The sequence below is a fragment of the Somniosus microcephalus genome, chromosome 13 (assembly GCF_052327205.1).
Source record: "Somniosus microcephalus isolate GS21.2 chromosome 13, FLI_Smic_1.0, whole genome shotgun sequence".
Taxonomy (NCBI): Eukaryota; Metazoa; Chordata; class Chondrichthyes; order Squaliformes; family Somniosidae; genus Somniosus; species Somniosus microcephalus.
The window spans coordinates 90,763,985-90,781,038 of record NC_140999.1 but is presented as its reverse complement, the minus strand read 5'-3'; the positions used below and the strand labels follow the sequence as shown (position 1 = coordinate 90,781,038).

Here is a 17,054-nt window from a genome sequence, read left to right as displayed (position 1 = left end):
GTAAAAAGTGGTGTCCCACAAGGATCAGTGCTGGGGACCACTGTTGTTCACAATTTAGACTTTGGAATCAAAAACACAATTTCTAAATTTGCGGATGACACCAAATTGGGGGGATAGTCAATAGTAAATAAGGCCATTAAAAAAAGCAAACTTGCACTAGGGTTTATTTCTAGAGGGATAGAATTGAAAAGTAGAGAAGTTATGCTAAACCTGTATTGAACCTTGGTTTGACCACACTTGGAATACTGTGTACATTTCCGGTCGCCATATTATAAAAAGGACATAGAGGCACTGGAGAGAGTGCAAAAAAGAAAGTCCAAAAAAGATTTACAAGGATAATACTAGAACTAAGAGGTTATACCTATCAGGAAAGGATGAACAGACTGGGTCTCTTTTCTCTTGAAAAGAGAAGGCTGAGGGGTGACCTAATAGAGGTCTTTAAAATTATGAAAGGTTTTGATAGAGTAGACACAGAAAGAATATTTCCACTTGTGGGGAAGAGCATAACTCTAGAGGCCATCAATATAAGATAGTCACCAAGAAATCAAATAGGGAATTCAGAAGAAACTTCTTTACCCAAAGAGTGGTGAGAATGTGGAACTCACTACCACAGGGAGTGGTTGAGGCAAATAGTACAAATGCTTTAAGGGGAAGTTAGATAAGCGTATGAGGGAGAAGGGATAGAAGGATATGCTGATAGTTAGATGAGGAAGGATAGGAGGAGAGAGTGCAAAAAAGAAAGTCCAAAATAGGAGGAGGCTTGAGAAGAGCATAAATGCCAGCATGTACTTGTTGGGTCGAATGGCCTGTTTCTGTGCTGTATATTCTCTAATTCTATGATAATTTGCTGTTTTGCTGTAAAACCCAGACGAGTTCACTAATGTCCTTCAGGGAAGAGAGCCTGCCATCCGTACCCAGTCTGACCAACCTGTGACTCCAGTCCCACACCACGTGGTTGACTCTTTATGCCCCCAGACAATAAATGCTGCCTGGCCAGCGTCGCTCACATCCCAAGAACACCTCCTGTGCACACCCCTAACTGCCCTTGGTCTGTCACTGCCTCAGTGATTGGCTTGTCTGTGGAGACGATCCCAAACACTGGGTCTACATGACGTTAGCTATTCTAGGTCTCCTTGGAAACCCGGATAAGCCGCAGTTCAGCTGCCCCAGGGCATCGTGTCCATTGGACTTCAGGAACTTGCCAACGGTGCCAAATCCAGTGGGGATCCCACACTGTGATTTGGTGAATCTTGTTAACGTGACAGCACTGGACAAGGAGCAGGTGATGACTAATCTGAGCAGGACCAAGATACATCTCCACGCCCCGCTTGATCCCAAGCAAAGAGGTGGTAGCAGCTGGAAATAGTGAAGGACACTATGTGTAAAGTTTTAAAGATATTGCACTCGTACTTTTGCAGAGGAAAGGACGACCACCGGGACATCTGATTTCATTTGACCGGACAACCCCGAGTGCTGCTGTGTGAGTACAGACTCTCTGGAGCGAGTGCATACTGCCATATTGTTAGCGTCGGAAAGGACTTGGTAAACTGCCCTCCTCCAACTGACTGCTTTTTCTGCAGGTTACTTCTCCTTGGGAATGATTGTAAACCTACAGTAATGATGATGCACCTCTTTTCCTTAGCTTCACTGGCTGGGTAACAGTTAGTGGTCCCCACAAAAGCAGAATGGTGAATATGGGAGGGTGGGGGATGGGGGTGGGGAGGGAGGCCGGCCTCACTCCAGGTTCCAGTGCCCCGTGTTCGAGGGGGGGGGCTCCTCTTCCTCACTCCAGGTTCCAGTGCCCCGTGTTCGAGGGGGGGGCTCCTCGTCCTCACTCCAGGTTCCAGTGCCCCGTGTTCGAGGGGGGGGGCTCCTCTTCCTCACTCCAGGTTCCAGTGCCCCGTGTTCGGGGGGGGGGGGGTGCTCCTCGTCCTCACTCCAGGTTCCAGTGCCCCGTGTTCGAGGGGGGGGCTCCTCTTCCTCACTCCAGGTTCCAGTGCCCCGTGTTCGAGGGGGGGGGGCTCCTCTTCCTCACTCCAGGTTCCAGTGCCCCGTGTTCGAGGGGGGGGCTCCTCTTCCTCACTCCAGGTTCCAGTGCCCCGTGTTCGAGGGGGGGCTCCTCTTCCTCACTCCAGGTTCCAGTGCCCCGTGTTCGAGGGGGGGGCTCCTCTTCCTCACTCCAGGTTCCAGTGCCCCGTGTTCGAGGGGGGGGCTCCTCTTCCTCACTCCAGGTTCCAGTGCCCCGTGTTCGGGGGGGGGGGGCTCCTCGTCCTCACTCCAGGTTCCAGTGCCCCGTGTTCGGGGGGGGGGCTCCTCTTCCTCACTCCAGGTTCCAGTGCCCCGTGTTCGAGGGGGGGGCTCCTCTTCCTCACTCCAGGTTCCAGTGCCCCGTGTTCGAGGGGGGGGCTCCTCTTCCTCACTCCAGGTTCCAGTGCCCTGTGTTCGAGGGGGGTGGCTCCTCTTCCTCACTCCAGGTTCCAGTGCCCCGTGTTCGAGGGGGGGCTCCTCTTCCTCACTCCAGGTTCCAGTGCCCCGTGTTCGAGGGGGGGCTCCTCTTCCTCACTCCAGGTTCCAGTGCCCCGTGTTCGAGGGGGGGCTCCTCTTCCTCACTCCAGGTTCCAGTGCCCCGTGTTCGAGGGGGGGGCTCCTCTTCCTCACTCCAGGTTCCAGTGCCCCGTGTTCGAGGGGGGGGCTCCTCTTCCTCACTCCAGGTTCCAGTGCCCCGTGTTCGAGGGGGGGCTCCTCTTCCTCACTCCAGGTTCCAGTGCCCCGTGTTCGAGGGGGGGCTCCTCTTCCTCACTCCAGGTTCCAGTGCCCCGTGTTCGAGGGGGGGCTCCTCTTCCTCACTCCAGGTTCCAGTGCCCCGTGTTCGAGGGGGGGCTCCTCTTCCTCACTCCAGGTTCCAGTGCCCTGTGTTCGAGGGGGGGCTCCTCTTCCTCACTCCAGGTTCCAGTGCCCCGTGTTCGAGGGGGGGGCTCCTCTTCCTCACTCCAGGTTCCAGTGCCCCGTGTTCGAGGGGGGGCTCCTCTTCCTCACTCCAGGTTCCAGTGCCCTGTGTTCGAGGGGGGGCTCCTCTTCCTCACTCCAGGTTCCAGTGCCCTGTGTTCGAGGGGGGGCTCCTCTTCCTCACTCCAGGTTCCAGTGCCCCGTGTTCGAGGGGGGGGCTCCTCTTCCTCACTCCAGGTTCCAGTGCCCCGTGTTCGAGGGGGGGCTCCTCTTCCTCACTCCAGGTTCCAGTGCCCCGTGATCAGGGTCAGGGAACCATATGTTCAGGGCCAACAAAGGTTTTGAGCATTTAATGGATGAAGTACTGCGTTCCTGCCCCCAAAACATTGTGTAGAATAAAAAATGACTGCTGAGGTTGGAGCTAACCTTTCTCAGCAGCCATGCTCAGGCCGTGTGTCTGGAGCTGGGTGATGCCAGTAGCAGCCTCCTACTGCCAACTGCTCGGGAGGTATTTCTAGTGGTGTGAAAAATCAATGCAGATATTATAAAATATACCCTTTCCAAACAAAATCTTCACCTTGTTTCAGTGTGTATGTCATGATCTCCAGTACACAGAGTGTGGTGCCACACAGCCTTCAGCTGACCAACCCCTCGGCTCTGGAATTCCCCCCCTAAATCTCTCAGCCTCTCCGTCTCTCCTCCTTTTAAAGATGCTCCTTATAACCTACCTCTATGACCAAGTCTGCCCTAATATCTCCTTATGTGGATCGGTGTCAAATTTTGTTTGATAATCGCTGCTGTGAAGCGCTTTGGGATGTTTTACTACATTAGAGGTGCTATATAAATACAAGTTGTTGTTGTTGTTGTTGAGAGGTCGTCCCTCGTATCTGAGCCCAGTCAGTCAGATTTAGCAGGCTGTTTGACTCTGGAAGGCAGCACAGCAACATCCAATCCAGGGCTGAGTCTGGGTGAAGTTTGATGCAAGACAGGAACAGGTTATTTAAATGTAAAAATGATTTAAAAACCCCACAGCGCTGTTATCAGAAAGGCTCTAACTTCTTAACCTTTCTCTCAGCTCAAAGGTGAAGTACACTGAGCCAATCAAACGGGAAGGACCCAAGGTAATGTTTTCAGCTTTTGCCACCCTCTCTAACTGGAATTTGAAATGTTATTTATTTTTGTCTCCAATTCCTCTCCCCCGATCGAAGGCGCTGACTCTTGCTGGAGTGAAATTCCTCGGGCGCTGGCTGCTCTTCGATACCATCCCTCTTGTGAGCCTACATAGTGGGTGTTAGTGGGCTATTTGACTGTGGAGTGCATCACAGCAGTGCCCAATATTGTTATTGGCTGATGTCCACATGCTTGTTTCCCAGGGGTTACTGGAACCTGATCTGGAGCCTTGGCTGATTTCCCCTTCCTAGCCAGCATTGGAGGCCTGTTATAACATCCCAATTGCTGCTCTGACTGGGTTTGGCCAACTGAGTAGACAGGGAATCAACACAGGGACCTGCTCCTCTAGGATGGCTCAGTACAACACTGGGCGGTGCCTTCATCCATTTATTTCTCCTCTTATTTCTCTTCTTAAATGGGTCAGACTGGGAAAGAGATGAGAGGCGCTTCAAACCTGCTGTGCAGACACCCCAGAGAGCTGTAGTAAGCCCAGTTGTGTTTGGTCATCATTGAACCATTGTCCACCCCAGGTGGTTCACCATTCGCTCATATGGGTCACCCTGCTGGCAGCGGGCGGACAAAGAGGCAGTGCCAGGAGACTTGCGGCCTTGCCTACAGCCCAGCTGTGTACGTTGGGGCAGGCGACCCACACCGATGCCTTTCGCTGGAAGTGAAAGACGGCAAAGAATAGGCTGTAGTGGGAGACTGAAGGGAGCAACAGACAAAAGCACAATATTAATTGTTTTTGCATTCTATATCTTCACAGTGGGACCCAGCCAGGCTGAGTACATCAACCACATTTGTGCTCGGTTCACGTGCTAACAAGTAAGCAGCCAGTTTGCATGTTTTGTACATCCTCAGTCAGGGAACGCTGTCTTTCTCGCATCAGCTGTGTCTAGACACTTGCCTGTTCTGCAGGAGAATAAGATCTGAACTGAGGAGAAGAGCTTTGGAACTCCATTCCTCTGCATCGTCCAGCTTTTAACACCTGAGCTGGCTGTCCCAGTGTCGGTGCTCCCTACTATGGTGATGTCCTGCACTCTGGGCCCTCGCCTTGTTTTCTTGGTACAAGAAAATGCATTGCTGAATATATAAGTGTCTGTGTTTGATCTGCAATTTCTTGCACCCTCACAAAGTGAGGATATCATTGTTGGGGAGTAGAATATCTTCAATTATTTGCACACTGTCCCATCAAACACACCCAGGGCAGGTACAGCACGGGTTAGATACAGAGTAACGCTCCCTCTACACTGTCCCATCAAACACTCCAGGGCAGGTACAGCATGGGTTAGATACCGAGTACTAATCTTATGCCTGTGTAAGGTGACCAGGAGTGACGCTGTGTGATTAATAAACAAGATGGTACAAGATTTCTGTGTTCCAGTTTTGAAGAGAGAATGAGTAAAGATGCAGTGGAAGATTTGAAGAGTCTGTTTTGACTCCAGGGGTACCTTTTGTTCTCTTTTTGTGTGGAGCAGCTTTCTTGCCACAACCGCCCAATATGTGGGGCTCTGTTTCACTACATTATCATTGTCATCTCTACATTATTTGAGAGCAATAAAAAGGGTGCAGCATTTTAAATAGGTGTGCTACAGAATTGGTTCCCCTTCCTGCCGCGCCCCCCCCCCCCCCCCCCCCCTCCGAACCCCTGAATCGGCACCTTCCTGTGATAGGTGGATTCCCACCGGTAATGTTCCTGTGATTGTCTAAACCGGATCTTAGTGCAGGAAGAGCTGTGGGTAACTGGAGCGGGAGAAAAGCCCACTGTGCACCGTTCCCAACAGAGGCAGCACCCCATCTCCTTTTGGAGTAAGTGTTATACCGGATCCTGAAATGTTATGGGTTGTTTCTGTAACTTCTCTGCCCTGCTATCTGTGGGTCCCAGAGCTCTGCAAAGATGCATCCCAGATGTAGCATGACTGATGTAACTGCGTATAAAATGCTTCGCATGCATTTTGTTTGAGGGTGACCTCTTCATGCCCCTCCTGTTTCAGAGCCTTGGGAATGGGTGGCACCCGTGGAAGAATCTACATCAAGCATCCTGAACTATTCAAGGTAAGAGCAAGTGGACCATTACTCTCAGCACCTGCATTGAAAAGCTCAGTGGTAGCAGGCTCACTATGTGATTTAACTATTGACACTCATTGCCTATTGCAGTGACAGAGTCCTAGTGACGAGTGTTACAGTTGGGGTTTTTCCCCCTCAACATTTCAGTAAGAAGACAGAATCTCTGATGCCCCCAAACCCGAATCTTTATTCTCTGAGTAAGGGTCAGCTGAGTCCAGGTTTCAGTATTAACCCTGAATCACAGTAAATGGTCTACTGGAGAATATGTGAGATAGCCACCAAATTCTCCTAACACCTCAAAAATCATCAAAATGACATGCCACAGGGTCTCTTTGAAACAGATAGTCTCCATTTGCTCAACAATAACAGAACACGGGGCCTTATGTCCAACAGTTAACTCACAGCCCCTTGTTGCTACTGTTTGACATGCTAGTTACTGACAACAACTCTGGCTGTTCATGAGACTATGTGCAATGTCTCTTCTCCTTCACAGAGTTTATAATTTATAATTCTAGATCAAAGCTAATTGGAGGCTCTGAAGGAGACAAATGGTCTTTGAGTAGCCAAGGAGGCCCTGGGATTCCATCTTCAATTTCCACAACTCTGAAATGATACATATACCAAATATACACATCTCTTTTCCTCATAGGGAGTATATTCTCGTTCAGCTGTCTGTCCCCTTTCCCTTGTGTATCTGTTTGTTTCTCTCTCTGATATGTTGATTCTCTGTGATGTGCTGATTGTCTGTCTCTCGGTAAATCAGTAAGGCAGACAGGGTTTTGACCCCACCTAGTCTTGTGCTGGTCCAGTTCCAAACCCTGCCCTGCAGTCCCTGGACTGCATTGTGTGCATCTCTACAAATCCACAGATATCATAGAGCACAGAAGAAGGCCATTCAGCCCATCTTGCCAGTGCTGGTTTGTTGGTAGAGGTATCCAATTAGTCCCACTCACCTCTTTTCCCATAGCACTGCATTTTTTCCCCTTCAGGTATGTACCAATGCATTCATTGCTGTGTGTTCAGTGTGGGGGGTTAGTGCAGGGAGTGGTCAGTGCGGGGGGGTCAGCGCTGTGTGTTCAGTGCGAGTCAGTGCTGTAATTTACCTTGTGGTGATGTGAGTGGTTCGTTCCAGTGTCTGAGCCATGCTTGTTCTCATCTGCACTCTCCCTGATTTTCAGTACTCTGCTGACTCGCAGGACAAGCACTGGCTCGGGGAGAAACATCACATGCCAGCCACCGGGGGCAAGATGGTGAGTATTGACACTCAAAGCAACACAAGCAGCTCATCAGGCTCAATATCATCACCTCGAGCAAAATATTCCATGTTCTGTGCTGCTGGCGGGGCCTCGTGTGCCGTTTCCAGATAACCTGCCCGCTGTGTGGTTGGCACTGCCAGTGGTACGAGGTCTCCAGAAATGTTGCGCCAATATTGTTGCTCTTTCATCTCTTCAATGTTACAGTGAGAAAACAGTGACCGGGTGGGTGGGTGGGTGACCGACCGACCGCCAGCCATTTGCCACACATCTCTCTCCATGAGATGCCCACCATGTTCTCCCTTCTACCTTTAAAAGATGGAAATAACCTGCCATTACACCCATGTGTACAGGAGAAACTACTGGGTTGGGATTTAATTACAAGTTAATATGTAGAAGCCAGAATACACAGCAAGATACTCAAACTGCAAAATAATAATAGCAAAATCAGTCAGTAAGGGTTTATATACCATATTTAAAGTGCAATTTCTTAGCATCAAATCAGTAGCTGGACCTAAGGTGAAACAGTCACATTTGCTCTTGGTAGATCTTAAAGATGAGATGTTACCTATTGACCCACAGAGTTCAGATGTCTGGCCAGAACTAACCAGAGCTGTGGTTATGCCAAGGAACTTTATTCATTTTCCAGCCATTTTTTTTACAATTTAACAAACCCACTGAGAATGGAACACATTTTACACCCTGTGAGGCGTTAATATCTAGGAATTGCTGTTTCCTCCTCACACTCCTCTGGATAGGGCTTCACACTTGCAATGGATTTTTTGAATGACTCAGTATTGAGAGAGAATAGAATTGTCTACACCACAAATCCACATACATTAACATTGTAGCTGCTGTCTCAGTTGGTTTCTAAATAAAAGTATTTGCTTTCCCTTAGACACAAGGCTAGAATTCCCCCACTGACCCTGCATGGGGCGGTAAATTTAGCCCAATGTCTGCCGGTTCCAGCAGATTGTGAATCTTGCTGAGGAACGATAGCTTCCATTTTAACTCGAGCTTCTATTTTAACTAGCTATTTTAATAACGGTGTGAAGTAAAGACAAAAATCCCCCTATTTGCCGATCGTAGTGATGCACAGCAACCAACTTGCCTCATGCCTTTTAAAGGCATCAATTGATCTGAAATCTCAGCACAGGATATAAATCTCATGCATATCCTTAAACTGTCTTTATCTCCAATTTATTTTCTACAGTCCCAAATTATTTCATTAATTTTTATTATGCCCTCGACCCGTGGGTGTTTCACCTCCTTGGGCAATTTATGCTATTTTCTTATCTTCTCACTCATGCACGTCCCTAGTTCTTCTGGAGAGGGAATGCAGTCTGAATCTCCCAGTAGCAGCTTTGCCCAGGCACAGACTTCACAGGGATCCCATTGCATGAGTTGTAAGTGATGACAGGGACCCAGTGGGAATGCAAGGTGCTGCTCTGACTGTAATTTATTTATGTTTAAGGCTTACCTGCTAATAGAAGATGACATTCGAGAACTGGCAGCCAGTGATGACTACAGGTGAGAACTTTGGCAACCAGACAACCATCCCAAGCTAGTCCAGCTGGGTTCCATTCTTATCTATCCGTAGCCAGAGAATCACCTGCAATGACTCCTCTTCCCGCTCCCACATCATTACCTCTGGTGTCCCCCAATGGTCTATCCTTGGCCCCCTCCTATTTCTCATCTACATGTTGCCCCTTGGCGACATCATCCGAAAACACAGCATCAGTTTCCACATGTACACTGACGACACCCAGCTCTACCTCACTATCTCTTCTCTCGATCCCTCCACAGTCTCTAAATTGTCAGACTGCTTGTCCGACATCCAGTTCTGGATGAGCAGAAATTTTCTTCAATTAAATATTGGGAAGACCGAAGCCATTGTTTTCGGTCCCCGCCACAAACTCCGTTCCCTAGCCACTGACTCCATCCCTCTCCCTAACATCTGTCTGAGGCTGAACCATACTGTTCGCAACCTTGACGTCATATTTAACCCTGAACTGAGCTTCCGATCACATATCCACGGCATAATTAAGATTGCCTATTTCCACCTCCATAACATCGCCCGCCTCCGCCCTTGCTTCAGATCATCTGTTGCTGAAACCCTCCTCCATGCATTTGTTACCTCTAGACTTGACTATTCCAACGCACTCCTGGCTGGCCTCCCACATGGTAAACTTGAGGTCATCCAAAACTCGGCTGCCCGTGTCCTAACTCGCACCAAATCCCGTTCACCAATCACCCCTGTGCTTACTGACCTACATTGGCTCCCGGTTAAGAAACGCCTTGATTTCAAAATTCTCGTCCTTGTGTTCAAATCCCTCCATGGCCTCGCCCCTCCGTATCTCTCTAATCCTCCAGCCCCACAACCCCCCGAGGTATCTGCGCTCCTCTAATTCTGCTCTTTTGAGCATCCCTGATTTTAATCGCTCAACCATTGGTGGCCGTGCCTTCAGCTGCCTAGGCCATAAGCTCTGGAATTCCCTGCCTAAACTTCTCCACCTCTCTTTCCTCCTTTAAGACGCTCCTTAAAACCTTTGACCAAGCTTTTGGTCACCTGCCCTAATTTCTCCATATGTGGCTCAGTGTCAAATTTTTTGTCTTATAATATTCCTGTGAAGCGCCTTGGGATGTTTTACTATGTTAAAGGTGCTATATAAATACAAGTTGTTGTAGACCTGCTGAGAGAGGCAAGGCACTGAGAACTTGGGAGATTAAAAACACGAGGTAGGGATCATTGTAAATGATAATCAAGCCTTTTTAGACCAAGTGGAAACCAAATGATGCAGGAAGTCGAAGGCTGTGTGTCGCAGGGGGTTTATATAATCAGCTTGGCATGGTGAAAGTCTGCAGAAAGGCAGTCTCATGCGGTGGGATTTAAACTGTGTCAATCAGAGAGGATTAATGGAGTTGGGAAGAGTCCGGTGAAGAATGGAGTTGGGAAGAGTCCGGTGAAGAATGGAGTTGGGAAGAGTCCGGTGAAGAATGGAGTTGGGAAGAGTCCGGTGAAGAATGGAGTTGGGGAGAGTCCAGTGAAGAATGGAGTTGGGAACAGTCCGGTGAAGAATGGAGTTGGGAAGAGTCCGGTGAAGAATGGAGTTGGGAAGAGTCCGGTGAAGAATGGAGTTGGGAAGAGTCCGGTGAAGAATGGAGTTGGGAAGAGTCCGGTGAAGAATGGAGTTGGGAAGAGTCCGGTGAAGAATGGAGTTGGGGAGAGTCCAGTGAAGAATGGAGTTGGGAACAGTCCGGTGAAGAATGGCGGTAGTTAGGAGAGAATTAACCTCTGTTGGAGGCTCTTGTCTGTAGACCTTACCCAGGGTGAAATAGATAACTGCCTCCATCAGACAATACTGAGGTATAATGCAGAGGGATGAATAGGGAAGAGCCATGGGGGAGGACAGGTGGACCTCGTGAGACTACCAAACATTAAGCTGTTGAAGGGACAGCCTCTCCACGTTTGCTACATTGGTGATAGTGTATGTGGAGCATGTTCCTTAATACAAGAGTAAAGATAGTGCAAATGACATTTAACAGTTCTGTGTGAGGGAATTGGTTAAATACTTGAACAGGAAAAAGTTGCAGAGCTATGGGGAAAGAGCAGGGGAGTGGGACTAATTGGATAGCTCCTTCAAAGAACCAACACAGGCACGATGGACCGAATGGCCTCCTTCTGTGCTGTATCATTCTCTAATTCTGTATCTCTCGCACTAACCCACTCAATAATACTTGATAGATCACTGTGCATCTCACTGTAGGTCACGGTGTGCGTGTGTCTCACTATAGGTCACTGTGTGCATCACTAAATCTTCATCCTGTGTTGCAGGGACTGCCCTGAGCTGAGATTGGATGAACTCCGACCCTTCGTCGTTCCCATCTGGATGTTGGAGAAGATGCAGAAATACATGATGGCTGTACGGACAGAGAAAGAGTAGAGCAGAGCTGCGCCAGGAGAGAAGCCTTTATCTCCAGGAGCGACCGAGTGTCTGGTGGTGTAATTAGCCCTTTTGAGGACTTGTTTGTAGTTTCTATCACTAGTGTTCCTGAAAGTGACACTCGGCACAGGAGAGTAACACTTACCTCAGGAACTACAAACAAGCATGAAGCACTGAAGACACCAGACTTGATTATTGTACTCCAGTACTGTGTGAAACAAGTGAGGCTGGTCATATATTAAAAGGTGCCTCTGTGTTCCTGTAATCTGTAAAGCCTGTATCTGAAAGTTCCTGAGATGTCCTACTGGGCCTTGCAGGAATCTGGGCTGGGAAGGAATGTCCTCTGCCACTGCTTCAGTTACAAGATCTTTGTGAATTGCAGCTGCTGTTCATACCCTGAGTGTTGGGAGCCCTGGGTGCTGCCTGTACCTCAGAGAATGAGTCATTGAAATGCGACAGTATCCTTGGCTCAAGGGCTCAAGAATGATGTGCATTTGATAAGCAGCACAGGCCAAACCAGTAAAGAGGATGAGTGGACCAGACCCTTGAAATGTCCAGGGAGAGGCATTGACTTTCACAATCCATTCTGAACCTATTCAAGTGTGCAGGCTCAGATTGCTGTACATGGCACACAGACGATGACCTCGGCACTGCTACAGGTGTGTGTGGTGAGTAGTTAAAGACAACCTTCGGCAAACAGCATTGAGACTTCGCCCAGATCTTGTGCTCGGTGAACAGACTTCCTTTCAAAGATCAGTGTGTTAATATCATTGATGAGTTCTTGTCCTGAGGGGTGAGGGGAGATTTGCTGAATTGATTATTTGTAGCAAAATGCTGAACAATTATTTAGAACAGGTATACAATTTTGCTGAAAATAGGATGGGTCTGCTCTCCCCTCACTCCCCCCTCTCCCTCCTCACTCCCCCCCTCACACCTTCACTCCCCCCTCCCCCTTTCTTCCTCCCACCCCCTCCCCACTTCCTCCCGCTCCTCCTCGATACAATATACAATGACAAACTCTGCTTTTACAGCTGGATGGTGTTTCCCAAAATGTAAGTGGTATATTGGTGCTGTATAAATGTGTTAGCTATCACTCGTTTATTGGGTGGGGAAAGGTGAGATTGTGTCAGCTCTGGAGCAAAGGGACATTATATAAATATATCCGGAATATAGTGACTTATCAGAATAGATGTTTAATAGTAAAAGGTGTGATTACAAATATTAATTCTAAACCTGCCAACTCCAGGAATATCAGGCTCCGGCAACTTTAACAAACCAAAATGGTACTTCTGTCACATCAGTTTTCTGAAACTGGATTTTTTTCTTGAGACAAAAGCTGTCAAAGTTATTGGGGATGATGTTATCTGTCTTGGTGCTGCAGTTAGATACGACATCTCCCAACATGGGAACAGTGCTCAGCAAGTCATTACTTTGAAATCTTGTGTTTTTTTTAAATTGTGCATGCTTAGGCACGCGGCTAAATTGTTAGTGCTGGACATCCCCTTGAGCTGATGCAGATCAGAAATGTGAGGAATTAAATACAAGCTTCCACCATGCCTGTGAATTTAACTCTCCAACTTTGGAGAATTGGATCTTTATTGCTCTCTTGTCATCAATTAAAAGTTTTTTTCCCCAAAAGTTGCCTGGCTGTCGCAGTCCCTATGGAAGTGTGTGTGTGGATTTCTGTACACAGTGCCCACAGCTTCACAGAATTTGCGATTCCTGTATCTGTGGCAGTGTTTGGTAGCTAATTAAGAACTACATTTCTGGAGGGGGAGGGTGAACAACCAGTTGTCGTGGTGCATATAGGTACCAACGATATAGATAAAAAACGGGATGAGGTCCTAAAAGCTGAATATAGGGAGTTAGCAGGTAAATTTAAAAATAGGACCTCAAAGGTAGTAATCTCAGGATTGCTACCAGTGCCATGTGCTAGTCAGAGTAAAAATAGAAGGATATTTCAGATGAATATGTGGCTAGAGGAATGGTGCAAGGGGGAGGGATTCAAATTCCTGGGACATTGGAACCGGTTCTGGGGGAGGTGGGACCAGTACAAACTGGACGGTTTGCACCTGGGCAGGACCGGGACCGATGTCCTAGGGGGAGTGTTTGCTAGTGCTGTTGGGGAGGGTTTAAACTAAAATGGCAGGGGGTTGGGAACCTGTGCAGGAAGACAGAGGAAAGGGAAGCAAGGATAGAAACAAAAGACAGGAAGGAGAAAAGCAAAAGTGGAAGGCAGAGAAATCAAGGGTGTAAATCAAACGGCTACAGTAAATAATAATTCTAAGAGTGTTAAAAAAACAAGCCTGAATGCTTTGTGTCTTAATGTGAGGAGCATTCGTAATAAGGTGGATGAATTAGCTGCGCAAATAGATGTAAACGGATATGATGTAATTGGAATTACGGAGACATGGCTCCAGGGTGACCAAGGCTGGGAATTCAACATCCAGGGGTATTCAATATTCAGGAAGGACAGGCAAAAAGGAAAAGGAGGTGGGGTAGCATTGCTGGTTAAAGAGATTAACACAATAGTAAGGAAGGATATTAGCTCTGATGATGTGGAATCTGGGTAGAGCTGAGGAATACCAAGGGGCAGAAAACGTTAGTGGGAGTTGTATACAGACCCCCAAATAGTAATGCTGAGGTTGGGGATGGCATTAAACGGGAAATTAGAGATGCATGCAATAAGGGCACAGCAGTTATCATGGGTGACTTTAAACTACATATAGATTGGGCTAACCAAATTAGTAACAATACTGTGGAGGAGGAATTCCTACAATGTACACGGGATGGTTTCCTGGACCAATATGTCGAGGAACCAACTGGAGATCAGGCCATCTTAGACTGGGTATTATGTAATGAGAAAGGAATAATTAGCAATGTTGTTGTGCGAGGCCCCTTAGGGAGGAGCGATCATAATATGATAGAATTCTTCATTAAGATGGAGAGTGAGGTAGTTGACTCAGAGACTAGGGTCCTGAATTTAAATAAAGGAAACTACGATGGTATGAGGCGCGAGTTGGCTAGGATGGATTGGGGGATGTTACTTAAAGGGTTGATGGTGTATAGGCAATGGCAAACATTTAAAGATCGCATGGATGAACTATAGAATGTGTTCATCCCTGTTTGGCATAAAAATAAAACAAAAAAGATGACTCAACTGTGGCTAACAAGGGAAATTAGGATAGCATAAGATCCAAGGAGAGGACATATAAATTGGCCAGAAAAAGCAGCAAAACTGAGGATTGGGAACAGTTTAGGATTCAGCAAAGGAGGACAAAGGGATTAATTAAGAGGGGGGAAATAGAATATGAGTAAGCTTGCAGGGAACATAAAAACTGACTCAAAGCTTTTATAGATATGTGAAGAGAAAAAGATTGGTGAAGTCAAGCGTAGGTCCCTTGTAGTCAGAATCAGGGGAATTTATAATGGAGAACAAAGAAATGGCAGACCAATTAAATACATACTTTGGTTCTGTCTTCACAAAGGAGGACACAAACAACCTTCCAGAGATGTCGGGGAACATAGGGTCTAATGAGAGGGAGGCATTAAATGAAATCAGTACTTGTAGGGAAATGGTGTTAGGGAAATTGATGGGATTGAAGGCCGATAAATCCCCAGGGCTTGATAATCTACATCCTAGGGTACTTAAGGAAGTGGCCCTAGAAATAGTAGATGCATTGCTGGTCATCTTCCAAAATTCTATAGACTCTGGAATAGTTCCCATGGATTGGAGGGTAGCTAATGTAACCCCACTATTTTAAAAAAGGTGGTAGAGAGAAAACAGGGAATTCTAGACCGGTAAGCCTGACATTGGTAGTGGGGAAAATGCTAGAGTCCATTATAAAAGATGTAATAGCAGAGCACTTGGAAAAAAGTGACAGAATCAGACAAAGTCAACATGGATTTACAAAAGGTAAATCATGCTTGACTAATCTGGAATTTTTTGAGGATGTAACTGGTAGAATAGATAAGGGAGAACCAGTGGATGTGGTGTATTTGGACTTTCAGAAGGCTTTCGATAAAGTCCCGCATAAGAGATTGGCGTGCAAAGTTAAAGCACATGGGATTGAGGGTAAGATACTGACTTGGATAGAGAACTAGTTGGCAGACAGGAAGCCAAGAGTTGGAATAAACAGGTCTTTTTCCGAGTGGCAGGGAGTGACTAGAGGGGTATCGCAGGGATCGGTGCTAGGACCCCAGCTATTCACAATATATATTAATGATCTAGATGAGGGAACTAGATGTGGATGAAGCTCTCCGTGCTTCCGCTGTCGAACAGGCAGGTCGTGGCGTGGCCGTTCACTTTGATGTCCATCATTGACTTGGACAGATGGTGCGGGCGGGCTTGGTCCAGGGTGACGGAAGCTAGTGTGTAGCTGAGCGAGTCGTTGTCATCTGCGGGCGAGGCGGTCGGGCGTGGTGAGTAAAATGGCGTCTCCCACGAGGTAGGGCCCCATGAGGCACTATTGGGGTCGGTTGCCTTAATCAAAGATGGCCGCCCCCATGACTCATGTGTGGGGATGCTGGCCTCAGTTGCCCTAAACAAAGATGGCCGCCCCCATGACTCATGTGTGGGGATGCTGGCCTCAGTTGCCCTAAACAAAGATGGCCGCCCCCATGACTCATGTGTGGGGATGCTGGCCTCAGTTGCCCTAAACGAAGATGGCCGCCCCCATAGTTCGCATGCGGCACTGCTGGTCTCTGAGGATCCGCTCCTGCAGGCCTTGGAGAAGTGGCCTTTCTTCAGGCAGGTTTTACATATGGAGTTCTTGGCTGGGCAGCGCGACCTCGGGTGCTTCTCCTGGCCACAAAAAAAACAGCCGGCGGCCCGATCGCGGATGCCCGATGTCGGGGCCGGTGCCGGGGGTGGCGGGGCCGGTCGGGTCCGGGACGCCGACGCAGAGGTAGGTCCCGGGGGCGGCGCTGGGAAGGGTGCTGTGGTAGGGGTCGGGCCCGAGTCCCAGGGTCGCGAGCAGTACCTGGTGAATGCTTCCTGATCTTGGTGGGCCACTTCCAGGGAGATAGCGAGGGCTTCAGCTTTTTCCATGCTGAGGTCTTTAGCTTCCAGCAGTCTTTGCCGTGAGTACTCGGACCGTAGGCCTTTCAGGAATGCGTCGCGGATATTATCTTCAGTATTTTCGGCTGCCGACACCGATTTAAACTCACAGTTCCTGGCGAGTGCATATAGCGCCTGTGAGAATTCGGCTACTGATTCTCCTGGCTGTTGCGGCCGTGATCTTAGGAGGTGCCTAGCGTACATGTAGTTTAGCGGGGTCCGGTACTTCTGTTTCAGCAGGTTGATGGCGGTCTCGTAGGTAGTCATGTCCTCGATGAGAGTGTATACTCTCGGGCTCAGTTGTGCCTGCAGGACACTTAGTTTGGATGCCTGAGGGACGCTGGATTCTCTCAGGTATGATTCGAAGCAGACCAGCCAGTGTTTAAAGTCTGCGGCTGAGTTTGCTGCTCGTGGGTTCAGGTCCAGGTACGGCGGTCTGAGGGCTCGCAGCCAAGCTGGCTGGTGTGGCTGTGCTCCTGGGAGCTGCGCTGGTGGCTCCTCCGCCGGTTGTGACTCGTTGTCGGACATCATTAAATTTAGTCAATAAAATTGATATACCTATCAATTCCTCCAATAAAAGGCGAAGAGTTACGAAGGTGACTAAAGGTTTTTATT

At 48.3% G+C, this 17,054-nt stretch overlaps 1 protein-coding gene across 4 annotated transcripts in view; it reads left to right on the top strand.

Annotated features, from left to right (window-relative positions):
• The window catches only part of LOC147108478 (deoxynucleotidyltransferase terminal-interacting protein 1-like), a 49,415-nt gene extending 36,397 nt beyond the window's left edge, over positions 1 to 13,018 (top strand). For 2 of the 4 annotated variants that reach the window (XM_086005124.1, XM_086005123.1), the window contains exons 7-13: positions 1,419 to 1,480; positions 4,022 to 4,067; positions 4,883 to 4,941; positions 6,111 to 6,171; positions 7,362 to 7,433; positions 8,911 to 8,966; positions 11,272 to 13,018. In XM_086005124.1, the coding sequence (XP_085861250.1) occupies positions 1,419 to 1,480; positions 4,022 to 4,067; positions 4,883 to 4,941; positions 6,111 to 6,171; positions 7,362 to 7,433; positions 8,911 to 8,966; positions 11,272 to 11,380 (465 nt within the window). In that variant the 3' untranslated portion in view covers positions 11,381 to 13,018. The remainder of the gene's footprint in view (positions 1 to 1,418; positions 1,481 to 4,021; positions 4,068 to 4,882; positions 4,942 to 6,110; positions 6,172 to 7,361; positions 7,434 to 8,910; positions 8,967 to 11,271) is intronic. The other 2 variants (XM_086005126.1, XM_086005125.1) reach the window with 1 other exon arrangement.
• Positions 13,019 to 17,054: the final 4,036 nt, after the last annotated feature.